A 14,408-nucleotide genomic window follows, 5' to 3' on the forward strand; every position below is an offset into this window, starting at 1 on the left:
GTGACAGGATCTGTCAAAATTTACAGAAAAAAATTGCTTTTATTCTACAATAAGAGTGAGAGCGACTATAGACTGTCAATAATATTTCTCCAAGTTAATTTTATCATTAAAAATATGTTAATTTCATAGAAAATTTATTTCAAACTACTATGAAGTTCGCATTCATTTTGTGTTAAAATATTAACATAATATTAGCATCACTATTTAACATATTCATATTACGTTAAGTTTAATGAACACAAAAATTCATGTAGACTGTTTGGGACATGCAATATATATATATATATATATATATATATATATATATATATATATATATATGTTAAATTTAAACCAAATTTTCCAGCAGTATATACAATACCATTGACTTGAGAATCAGCGAGCAACTGTTAAGCTCGAATTTACAAGAAAAGGCAGACGGGAAAATTTTCTAAACGCACGTTAAAATTATTCCAGTACGGTTCGCAGCTTCGAAATACGCTCTCCGCATATTTTCTGATTCTGCTCTATCGCCCTATGCCTCTGCAAGCTGCTGGCACATGCACGCAATATCACTTATAGAGACGTTCGTCGTAGTTACTTTGCGGAATGAAAGAAATCTTTAATCGTCCTAGACCAACGCCGAGCCCGCGAACAGAGGAAGTCTCGTTTCCGCAGTTTGCCGCCACCGACAGATGTGAACAAAGGACATGTCGTCCGTCTGATTAGCGCAGTCTAACGGAAAAATTTATGTTATGCATTACGACTGATGCAGTTCCGTTTCCAGTGAGGTGATATTGGAATTTGAATTATTTCTAATTGACTAAAAAAATTTCGTTGATCTGCTGACTGGTTAAAAGCTTGTAAGGCAACTAAAAATAATTGAAAGTTAAGATTAGAAAATAAGCTTTTATATGTTTAATATAATTTTAGTGAGAACAAACAATATAAGAGATTTTAATTATAATTGAATAATTTTTAATACATGTTAATGAACGAAATTTGAAAATATTTTGTATGTGTGTCTGCGAGTAGCTCACAAGTTACAGAATTTCATGAATAACGATGTCAGAGTTTATAACCAGATATAAACAGATATCAAATAGTTTGTAACCAGTTTATAAAGAGATATCAAAAAATTGAGCCACTGGAAGTACAAAATTATATAAATTTTAACCAAAAACGGTTGTAGAAAATAGTTATTTTAATTTCTTACAAAAATAAAATAATTTAATATTAAAAAGTTACTAAAATAATTTAATATTAAAAAGTTAATAAAATAATTTAATATTAAAAACCAACTAAATAAAAATCTATGTTATATATATATACAATTTATTTATTTTCAATATTAAAAGAAAAAAATATACAATATAAAATACAAAAAACTAAAATAACTAAAAATAAAATAACAAATTAAATAATTAAATAAAAAAATTAATAACTAAATTAAAAACTAAATTAATAACTAAAAATAAAATAACAAATTAAATACATTATAATTAATATAAAAATTAAAACTTAAAAATTATTAGAAAAAATTAAAAATTTATACAAAAAATAAAAAGTATTACAAATAAATAACACAAAAAACATAAAATAAAATATAAAAAAATTAATACTTATCATTTCACGAATATCGATGTCAGAATTTATAAACATGTAACAATATCTCGACTTTAAAATCATTATAAAATTAAGAAAAGTTGAAAAATTATGAAAGCGCTTTCGTGCTACTTATCTCGTAAAAGTGTCTTATAAAATAATCGGGAAATTGAAAAGTTATTACTCTCTTTTTTGTACCTTGAAGAATCTTTGAAAGATCGCATGTGCGCGCTACTCCACAAGAATATATTAATTAAAAGTTAATTTTATAATAATGACAGCAAACTTTATATTCACGAAAGAATAGTCGATCGTGTTTCACGCAGTTAATGATGTACATATAATCTAATAATTATGTGAGATCTGATCTAATAAGTACAAGATAATACTGTTATATATTAAAAAAACTCCGCTCTCTTCAGAGACTTTTATGGAGAATAGAAATGCCCTACATCAGAATATGCACATATTCTTTCAAACCTGAAAATTCGAAATCAATTTTTTGTCGACATATTTTTAATGATAAAATTAACTTGAAAAAATGTTATTGACGGTCTATATAATCACTCTCGCTATTGTAGAATAAAATCAAAATTTTTTTTCTGTAAATTTTAATAGATAAATCCTGCCACGAATAATACAAAACGTATCTTCGTTGTGTAAAATTAAAAAAAAACACATTTTGTTATTTTTACATCTTTTTTAGTTGTGTTAAAAATTTAATATTTGAGTTCAATTAACACAACAGCAATATATTAAATTAATTAATACATCAATGTGTTAAATATTGATCATTAAAATTCTAACCATCATATTTTTTAACAAAAAAAAAGAACAAATTTTTCAACAGTGTTTATTGGCCTTGCAGCTTGCGTCAAGTTCTATCGTTTAATTATCGTTCCCTGATTTCGATATAATGTTGTTATCGCGCCAGATTACGATAGATGATTACAACTTATCTCGACTGCATCTTGATGCAGCAAATTGAATGTATCTCAAGAGAATGATTTTATTAATCTCTGGAATGCTTTAAATCAATCATCTGAATTAATTATCAAAATAATTACAAATTCCAAATTCATATAAATGACAATTATGACATTTCAAGGAGAGCAAATAAAAATAAATATTAAATAAAAAATAATTGCACTTGTAAAAAAATAATTGTTTAATTTTGTTATCATTGTAATAAATAATATCTATTGTAGAAACGCATAAAAAGATTTAATGATGAATCTTATAATATTGAATGAAAATTGTTGACAACAAACAATTGTTTCTTTGATTTTTATCCGTCGTGGTGAGAAACTCAAAATGTTCACAGTTTCCTTGGCTTTTCTATCTTTCTTTATTTCCTGTTAGTTAGATTTCCCTGACCTTCCATAGAGTTTCCACGGTTTTTCTTTATTCAAATAATGATTCTGTTTCGCTAAAAGAAGCTCGAATGCAGATCTACATGCATTCTATTTTTAATAAATTAAGTTTTCAATACAGAAAACGATAATATTTCATTTATATCATCATATTATCATATCGAGAAAATTATTAGTGTAAACAATTACAAATAATTCTGAATCAAGATATATCAATTTTTTATCTTAAAAATGACGATTATTTTTTCAGAATGCTTAATTCATTATAAGTAGAATGAAGTTCATATAGGTGTACTAAGACATCACAAAATTTTGCCTTTTCATTTTTCAAGATAGACACACGGATCAGATCTCATATTTCGAAATCAATCACCTGCATATGAAAGATGCAGAAATGCGAGCAGCAATCATGTTATTCAAGATGCTGGGCAACAGAAAATCATATCCCTTACTTCTACAAGATTTCAAACAGATTGATATCGTCTGTTAGCGTGTATGATAACAAGAAATGAAATGGAGGATGATAACAAGAATTGGCTATGACCATTTACATCTTATGATATATGTAACAATTTATCGTGTAAGAAAAACTTGGCTATTTTAATGATATATTATTTAACGATAAAATCCGCCATGTTGAATATTGATAAGAAATTCGTATATGTTTATTAAAAGCTAGAAGAATTTTTTCAAAACAAATATTTAATGACAACAAGCTACTACGTTGTTGCATATATCTATTTACGAAATTCAATAGATTAGATGCAAGCATCCGTATGTTATTTTCCTATTGACTTAATTTAATATATAATATATATATTTATTGTAATATTATATATATTATATATATTTATATTGTAATATATATTATACAGAGTGTCCTAGACCACCCGTAAACCCCTTTTCTTTCAAAAACTAAGCATTTTAGAGAAAAACATTTTGAACAAAAATGTATGGTTTTGAGGGAAACATAAGATGATGTCATTGGTTTGACCTTGAATGGCATTGTTAAGGTCAAGTCAAGGACACCTTTAATTTCTTAAATAGAAAGTCTCATTTTTTGTTGCATATTCTTGCAGCTTATCTCGAGAGCTTTTCGAAACACTATAATAAAGTATTTTTTCATTAAGAATTTTTTGAGTTATTTTGTATCTTAATCTGACATATTTTAATATAAAATATAAAATATCTCGAAAATTATTTAGTTTTCGATAATTGTATCGTAATACTTTTATGTACAGAATAAAAAGATGAATCAAACAGTGTACAGAAAATAATTGTTTAAAAAAAAAAGTATGCAATTATTTGCAATATATCTTTTATAACAATTATTTATTTTTTCTTTACACCATTTGATTCATCTTATTATTCTGTACATAAAAATACAACATGAAACACTAAATAATTTTCGAGATATTTTATATTAAAATATGTTAGATTAAGAAATAACAAAATAACTCAAAAAATTCTTAATAAAAAAATACTTTATTATAGTGTTTTGGAAAGCTCTCGACATAAGCTATAAGAATATGAAATAAAATAGAAGATTCCATTTAAGAAATTAAAGGTGTCCTTGACTTGACCTTAACGATGCCATCTAAGGTCAAACCAATGACACCATCTTATGTTTCCCTCAAAACCATACAATTTTTGTTCAAAACGTTTTTCTCTAAAATGCTTAGTTTTTGAAAGAAAAGGGGAATACGAATGGTCTAGCACACCCTGTATATATATACATATATATATATATATTTTTTTTTTTTTTAATTTATATAAAGTGACTAAATCACAGTCAGTTGTCGCACGTTAGAATCCACAATCTTATTCGGCCGAGCAACCGCGTTATTAACTTGTTATTAGTAAACATGTCCTGCAGACTCGCATGTCAAACGGTATGAACTGTATTTTAGCGACATTGAAGAAGATACTAGTATTGAGTCCCTCTATCTAAACTAACGTACGAAGGCATACACGTGTATCTCTGTACTGTTGCAGTATTTGGGATTGCGGTGTTCCAAGTTTGTTTTGTGAATCTAGGATTCGCTATGTTGGTGCAGGAATTTCAGGATTTAAAAAGAGAGCCAGTAAAAGAGAATGAAAAACTTGATACAACTCGTTATGTGTAGTAAATTTTTTTATTATGCGTATTATAAATTTAAATTAGTTCGAATGTTGAAGACATTATTTTTCCTAAAATATGCCATTTGTTTTAAATTCATAATGGAATGATTTTTAAAAATATCTTTAAAAATTTGCAGATTAAAACAAAAAAGATTGAAACTCAAGATTATTTGAATTTTTTATCAGTTTTTAAAATTATTTCTGTATTTTTGCTTGAATTAAATCTTGAAACTTTTGTTCTAAAATTCCTGTCCTAAATCTATAAGGTGATTCTAAGTGAGTGCGAACAATAATAGATGATTCTTTGTCGAAAATTAAGATCTTTCATATAAATATATAGTCTTATATCACTTGCTGAGGATTTACATTCCTTCAAAGGAAAAGTAAAAATTATTTTTAATTTTTATTTTTTTTCTCTTTTGTGTTGCTTTTGTTCTATTTTGTCTAATATTGACTTGAAAATTTTTGTTTTGCTTGCTTTTTTTTTTATTCTAAAATTCAACTTATAACTCGAAACCTATGCCATTTAGCATCATGTTATGCATGATAATGTATTTTTTTTCTTGAAGACTATTAATTTTACGAAAAAAATAAAAGAAATAAAAAAGTTTCTAAAGAAATTATGCTTTCTAGCACATATTTTTAAATGATCACATTCCAGCCCGTTAAAAAGTTCTAATAAAAAATATAATAGGGATTGTTAGTTTCATTCCCTTATAACAATACAGGAGGATTAAAAAAATATTAATAAATATTTTTATTACTAGTGGAAAATGTCCAGCAAATTTTATTTTTTTTAACTTGCTCAAAATTTGAGAAAAAAAATAAAAACTTAATTTTCATCTCTCCTTTGGAAGAGTATAACTCCTTAGGGAAGAATATAGAAATATATGTTTATATAAAAGATCCCCGCATCTCCTAAAATTTTTCGCGCTTATTTAGAATCACCCTGTATATATTATATATCGCCGCGATTACGCAGCATGCACTCGCGATCGTGCATTATGCGTCCGCGCCGCGGTCGTCGACTGCGCTGGACGGAGGCCAATAAAATGAATTGTTCACGATATTCGAAGACACAAGAATGTCTCGCAAGAATATAGCCACATTAAAACGCAAGCTATTGTATTCCGCCGTCGTCACCTTTTATCGTTATATTTATCGTAATGCCGTTCACAAACAGGGCGATATCATTTAAGAGATAAAATTACTTTATTGTTTGGCGTGATTTCTAAGCACGTGCAATTCGGTAAAAAAAAAATCGTAGATATCTTTTGATTTATCCGTAATATAATAAAAAGCGCCATCTTTTATCACGGTGTGACGAAGTTGAGATATTTACATGTTGAAAGAATGAATATCGTACATATAAAGTTGGAGAGTTTGAGTTTACTTTTCAGCAGATTAGAATTGAAAAATTAGATTTCTTCTAATATTATTTAATACTTATTTTCTTTATATGTATTGTAGATTCTAATAATTTATAAATTATTATTTAAAAATATATATTTTTAAGCTATATAATTATTTTTTCTATAAATTCTATAAGCTATAAGTATATTCTTTCTCTCCCTTTCTTTTTTTCTTTTATAATAGAAGATCTCTCTCTTGATATAAGAATTCTCAAATAAATAGATAAATTGTATAACATTGTATTGTAAATTCAAAAATTTTAATTATAAATAAAAGTTATTTTTTTATTGCGCTTATTTCGTTTTTATTACATAAAATTTTTAACTTTATATATATATATCTGTCTATGTGTGTGTGTGTGTGTGTGTGTGTGTGTGTGTGTGTGGTGTGTGTTTGTATGTGTGTGTGTGTGTGTGTGTGTGTGTGTGTGTGTGTACCGTAGTATTCGCCAAACAATGAATTCAAAAGATATGACGGGATATATATATATGCATACATCGGACGTATAAATTCTATTGTTATTCCTATAAACGTGCATTTTTCTTGCCATCTTCTATTATGCGATATGTTGCTCCGGAAAAAAAAAAGCAAAGATAGGGAAAAGTCCAGGAATGTTGTGCTACATTCGAAATAGCTTTCATAAAAATGAAACATTCATATTTCCCTCGACATATTGTGTATCTTTTTAGCAAACGGAAAATTTATTGCGTAGCCGGTTCAAGAAAATATTTTTATTTCGTCTATTCATGTAGAATATTCGTTTCGACTATATTTCCAACTAAAATTCCCTAAAATTGATCTAAAAATCTAGAAAATTTTTCATTTATTCAAATTTAAAATTTTAAAAAGTTGAAACAATATTAATTAGTAACTTTAATGAGTCTGTATAATTTGAAACATATGCAACTAATTTTTAAGAATTTTCTCTCAATTCTGTTTACGATAAATGCTAATCATCGACAATTTTTTTTATTCGACAATTATAATATATCTAAGAATATATTTTTTTCTATGATCCTAAAAAAATATACTTTTCTTTTGAAATAAATTCTTTTCAATGGACATCAAACAAAAACAATTATTCTTCCATTAATTTTTAATATATGTATTTTTAATTATCAGATTTTAATTTTTTAGAATATTTTTATATTTTTTAATATTGACTTTTTACATATTAAAATTTAATAGAAAATTTATATAATTTTTCCTTATGTTTTCAAAATATAAATTTTAATTTCAAGATCATTAATTAAAAAAGAAATTTAATTAAATATTGAATTATTTATTTTTTTAGATTTACTTAATAATTATTGATTTATAAAAATTACTTTATTTCAAATTTTTGTTGAAATATAGAAAGAAAAAAATAAATAAATAAAAGATATAAAAATTTGACTAATCATCATAAAAGGATACTCAATGACTTGAGCTCCTGCTCAGATTGAAAGGATAAATATATTTATTAAAGAAAAAAAAAGAAAAATCAAAATTTTTATCGTTCGGATAGTATTCTCCAAAATTTAGTCACATGCCTAAAAACAACAATTGCATGTCTTCTTCCATAGATTTTTTCGAATTCACCTGGCAATAATAACTAACAACAGAATTTCTCTCTCTCTCTCTCTCTCTTTCTATGGTCGTAGCGTCATCCTATCTAATAGCAGAGTGATCCTCGTGGCGGGTATTTGTTCGCTTGTATTCGCTGCACGCCAGAACATTTGCATTGAAATTGTTGCAGCCGGCGCCAATACACGTTTCGCATCGTAATCCGCCTGAGCAAATGGCGAACGTCGCGTGAAAATTCGCGGAAAAATGCATTCTGGCGACTGCTGATAGCAAACAATGCACTAAGCCGAGAAAAGGTCACGAATCGTGAGTGAACATCTGCAAATCTCCGGCATATCCGATATATTTATCGAATGAAATTCATAGAATTAAAATGTGAGTGAAGATAAAGTGCATCAAGTCGCAAGCTATTTTAAGTAAATGCTTCGTGAATAAAATCTATTAAAAAGTTTCCACGAGATAATACAATTTATTTTAATTTTAATTAATTAATTAACTCCGCAAAGAAGGAGAGAGAAAATTGTCGACAAGAAAGGCTCTTTGTGGCCGTAAAATTTTTACAAAAGGATCGGGAATGTAATACCTTTGTACGGAAACCGCTATTACAATTCACATTTATGAGCCAAGTATTATACGATGTGATAGTGAGAGATAGAGAAGCGCTGATCCGAAAAGCCTTGAATATAACATTTTCTCATAATGCGATCGAAGAAAATTTAAATGAAACGTCGAGGGTACAGTTCGAGCTAATATTTCATGGAATTTTTTAAACATCTTTCAGTTCATTCAAAAATGAAACATTCATACTCACGTTCTCTTTGGTCGATGAGATCTGCCTCTTTGTCCTGCCGTGGTATACTCGCGGCCTCACCAGAATGTGTCTGCTAAAGTCTGCAGACGGACCTGTAACAATTCATTAAACCAATGTTGAAATATTGGACTTGTAAAGTACATAATAAAATACGAACTTTAATCCTCAGTCTCCCCAGACAAAGTAAAACGCTGCGTCAACTTGGTGTCTTATATACGTATAATTTGTCCTGAAACAACTTCCCAGGAGTTTAAACTTCCAAGGACTGTATTCAAAATAAAGGTAGAACTCAAATATAAATAAATAAATAGAAATAAACAATTAATAAATAAATAAATGTATATACAGATATATATATATATATATATATATATATATATATATATATATATATATAAACTTAGCATAAAGTAAAAGCGTAAAGCGTATTTTAACACTGAAAGTTCAAGAATATAAAATTGTTTTTGCATTAAAAACACCAACTTTTAAAAGTATGAGTAAATAAAATAAAATAAAATAAAATAAATAGAGTAAATAAAATAAAATAAAATAAAGTAAACAAAATTTCATTTTATTTTATTTTTTTTAGCATTTATAATCTCAAATTTATTATATACATATGTATATATATATATATATATATATATATATATAATAAATTTGAGATTTATAAATGCTAAAAAATAAAATAAAATGAAATTTTATTTACTTTATTTTATTTTATTTTATTTTATTTACTCATACATTTTAAAAGTTAGTGTTTTCTTAATGCAAAAACAATTTATTATATATATATATATATATATATATATATATAATAAATTTATTTATAAATGCTAAAAAAAAAAATAAAAATGAAATTTTGTTTACTTTACTTTATTTTATTTTATTTTATTTGCCCTATTTATTTTATTTACTCATTTTAAAAGTTAGTGTTTTCTTAATGCAAAAAAACAATTTTGTATTCTTGTACTTTCAGTGTTAAAAATACGCTTTACGCTTTTACTTTATGCTAAGTTTAACATCTAACTTATAAGTCAAGTGGCTCTTACAAAACCATTCGAGTGTTAACAAGTGACAAGCGACGTTGAAAAAAAAAAAGGATGCGCAACGTAAGGGGAGTCTACACCGTAATGCGGGATTTTACAAAGCTTTTTACGAAGCTTCCACATTAATGAATATAGTTGGCGAACGTTGGTATATCGATCCAAGTTGCTCTTACACTTTTTTTCGAACACCAGGCATCATTGTTTTCATCTTTTATGCATACGTTACGGAAGTTAAGCAACGCATTAAAAAGAAGAATGCTCTTGCATATAAGATTAAAAAAGTGTGTCATATATAATATTTAACGCATTGCTGAAAGATAGCGTCAACTAATTTACTGAGCGACCACTAATTATCTAATTTCTGATAAGGCGTTTTGAAGTCCCCCTTCCATGAAACTGACATTCTTCATTACTGATAAACAAACTTTTCCATCGCGAAATTTTGCAAATATTTCTTTTTCTCTCCATGAAAAAAAAAAAAAAAATAAAGATATTCAAATATATACAAAAGTATTTTGACAAAATTATTATTTATTGTGTAAGCACTGTTAAAATTCATAAGCGTAGGAGTCGATCGAAATAAATAACAAAATTGAATAAAATGTTATTTTTTTTTTGTTTTTCTTTTGAATGCTCTTTTCAATAAACTCTCGAGGAGAAGTGAAATATTTTCGATGGCAATCGAAGTCCCGGTATCAATATTGAGGGTTCCCAAAAATTGCGAGGCCCTTTTCGCAAATAGAGCGTTTTTCGCGCGTAATCGCGCGGGGAAAACCCGCGGCTCTTCGCTCATTCGTCGGAACATTCACAGGAAACTGCTCCCGTTCGTTTACACGAGCACGCCACATCTCGCTGACACTTTAGCCAGATGTTATATCGGACGAAAGTCCTTGACGCCGGCTGAACGGTAACGGGTGGGTGGGGAGGGGGAGGAGGGGAGGAGGGGGAGGAGGGGAGGAGGGGGTGAATTCGGCGCGGTTCCGCGGTCGCTCCTCGGTTTTCCCAAATTCGACTAACTGCGCGACCCCGTTCCTGTCCCGGGATCACCAGAACTATCGACCTATCCAATAGCGTAGGAATTTATTTTTCGACTCGAGCGAACGAATCCCCGATGCTTCCCAGGCGATACGATTTGCATTTATTCGCGTAGGGAGAGGCGGGCTTTGAATCCGAAAAATCGAGATTCGTATAAAAGCGCAGAGGCAATTCCGAGAAACTTGTAACAATAATGAAAATTTGTACGGACGGTTTTTGCTTTCGAAAATGAGGAGAATAAAATTATATAAAAATTATATAATAAAACAGAAGAATAAAATTATATAAAAATTATATAATAAAACAGATTTACGAGATTAAAACAAATCTGCGGATACGATCTGTATGACTATTTAAATAGGATCTTGTCACATTTTTTTTTTTTAAACAATTAATAATACGATTAATAATATAAATCATAAATTGAAGTCAGAGAGTCATTAAGTTTATTAATTCCATACTCACTTGTAAATCTGCAAATAAAAAAATTATTTTATCAATTTCTATATAAATGATTATTACTTTATTATTACTAACAGATAATTAAACATAATTGCTTATTAAACAAAATTATTAATTAATAATTTATTATAATTAGAATTATTGATTCACTGCTTTTAAACATCGTATTGTATTCGAAGCATCGTAACCGTGTTGTGCATGTGGGCGAGAAGAGGGTTTGGCTGGCGCGATACGTCATTCTGTCAACTGCACATTAAGCGCGCTAATTCTTCCCGTGTAGGTGGTAAACGGATTGAAATTATTACTTAACATTTCCTCTATTTCTCGTGACCATCGCGCAATTCTGAATTTCAATTAAATTCAATCGCGCACGATCGATATAGGCATCGACTCGATGCGCGTAAATTCATATTCAGCATCGACGCTATTATTCCTCGACGCTAAATCCTCGATATATCGAATTTGATCCAAAGAGAGAGAGAGAGAGAGAGAGAGAGAGAGAGAGAGAGAAATCCCAGTTTAAAAATGTTCTAAAGTATTTTATCGGTTATCGATATATCTATTGAATAAACCGTCGACGTGTGACGAAATAAAATTTTTTGAATCATGATTCGTTGAGTCATCCATTTTAATATTTGGACGGGCACACTATTGTGCTGATTCGGCGCATGGAAATTCTATGGAAAAATTTTCGGAAACGTTTGCTTCTTGAAAAAAAAAAAAAAATAACGATCGATCACGCATTATTACATCGTTAATCATTTTTCATGAAAATAAAAAAGAATTGGAAAACGTGCGTCTTCCATTTATGTTCCAAGATATGTTTTCAAAGTTGACAGAGACGAAAAGAATTTGTGTTTTTCTGTTAAAAAATATGCCGGTTAAAATTTTTATGTCAAATATTTAACACATTCATATATTAATTTAACATATCGCTGTTGGGTTAATTGAATTCAAGTGTTTATTTATTAAAATAAATTATTATTAAAATTATTAAATTAAAATTATTAAAATAAATGAAAATTATTCATTTATTATTAAAAATTATTAAAATAAATGAAAAAAATATGAAAATATCATATATATGTGTCCCTATTTTTAATTTTACACAATAGATATGTGCTATATTATTAGTGACGGGATTTATTTGTTAAAATTTACAAAAATATTGACTTTCTACAATAGGAGTGACAGCGACAACAGATCGTCGATAACGTTTTTCCAAATTAATTTCATCATTAAAAATATGTTGATTTTTGACACAAAATTTATTTTAACTTACTGAAAGTTGCATTTATTTTAGATTTAAATATTAACAAAATATTAATGTCACTATTTAACATATCCATATTATGTTAAATTAACACAAAAATTTATGTGGACTGTTTGGAACATGTTTGGGACTGTTTGGGACATGTTTGGGACTGTTTGGGACATGTTTGGGACTGCTTGGGACATGATATCTGTTAAATTTAACACAAATTTTTCAACTGCCTAGACCTAGATTCTTATCAGGTCACTTCCCATTCCCGTGCGTAAACATTGGATCTTTTATTCACGTGGTTTGCTTCGCAGGCAATTTGAATGACAGACGCGTGAAAGCGATAATACAATAGCTTCCTGCGATAGGGCGGCGATCGCTTTCGGGAGCAAATATCAAACGTCACTGTCATATCACGAATGATACCATCGATCAGTTACAAAGTGGGTCAGCGTAGAATTTTGATTGACTCTTTAAAGCGTAACGGCAGACGAATGGTGTACGTCCGCGTAAGTACACGAAACGTGTCGCGCGAAGCGCTCGCACATGTGCGACGACATTTACGAGGGCGAGATTGACGTCAATGGAGGTAAGAAAAAAAAAGAAGGATCACGTGCAAAAACAGTTCTCGCGAATATAGGAGAGTGCGAGGAAAGGCGTCAATGGCCGCGAGAGAGAACCATCTTGCGCGGCGACCAAACTCTTTTTTCGCCGCTTCCATATTTCGAGGAGCCCCTAACGCTTATCCAGGCCTCACCGGATACGAACGTTTTTATCTTTGCTCGTAAAATGAGAGGATATTCCTTTCTTCATCGTGTGAACTTCAACAAAATGTCAGACAAATGTATAAAATGTATAAAAATATACATTGTCGAGTAATTATTGATTAAAGCTTGTTGTTTCTTATGAAAATAAAATTCGTCCAGAAAATTATCATAAAAATCTTAATAAAAATATTATCTTCCATGAGCAGAATTCGAGATGTATTTCTACGCAAGACACAACTCAAGAAAAGTAAGAAAGTAGCACTCCGTGGTTGCAAAAAAAATTTCAGAGATACAACAGACATACATATATCTCGAGAATCGCATCCCAGTATCTTGAATAATCCAACGAATAAATAACCGCTATACGAGTGACGTAGAGACAACTCACACAAGCATAAAAACTCCACAAATATTTATCGTAAAAATATTTAAGCACACGTGATCGAAGATGAGTTGTAATATCGTACTACAAGCTTCGATATAGCAATATGACATTCGATCGACCGGGCTTGACATGCGTTTGATAACATCTGTCAAACGTCGCTCCGTTCGTCGGTAAGTACCTGTCCGCCGTAACGTGGCACGAGAGGAAGAAAAGGAGCGAAGTTTACGCACATCCGAGTGGAGTTTTTATTTTCCACGTCGAACAAAGTGACGCGCGTGAACCGAGCTGTCTGCCGCTGGATGAAACTCGCGGCTTCCGGCACGCCCGGCGTTGCGCATTTTCCGGATGCTTCCGCAGCGACGAACGCGCAAATTTGCTCGGACAATTCGGCCACCCGGTTATCCGCAGCCGCATCACGCGGATGTTACTCTCGTCCGGATATTAAATTCCCCCCGTCACCCGCTGCACCTCATCCCGCTATGCGGAGAGCGCTATATCCCCGGTTAATACGGGTACTTTGCCCTGTGATTAAATTCAAATAAACTTCAGTCTGTCGTTTCACGTTTCTCGCCCTCGCAAAC

The 14,408-nt window shown here is 29.6% G+C and overlaps 1 protein-coding gene across 1 annotated transcript in view; it reads right to left on the minus strand.

Moving 5' to 3' along the window:
• LOC126850665 (uncharacterized) overlaps positions 1 to 14,408 on the minus strand; it is a 101,285-nt gene that overhangs the window by 27,320 nt on the left and 59,557 nt on the right. Inside the window, 1 exon segment of the mRNA XM_050593888.1 lies at positions 8,869 to 8,960. Within this exon segment, the coding sequence (XP_050449845.1) occupies positions 8,869 to 8,960 (92 nt within the window).

The sequence above is a fragment of the Cataglyphis hispanica genome, chromosome 6 (assembly GCF_021464435.1).
Source record: "Cataglyphis hispanica isolate Lineage 1 chromosome 6, ULB_Chis1_1.0, whole genome shotgun sequence".
NCBI classification, from domain to species: Eukaryota; Metazoa; Arthropoda; class Insecta; order Hymenoptera; family Formicidae; genus Cataglyphis; species Cataglyphis hispanica.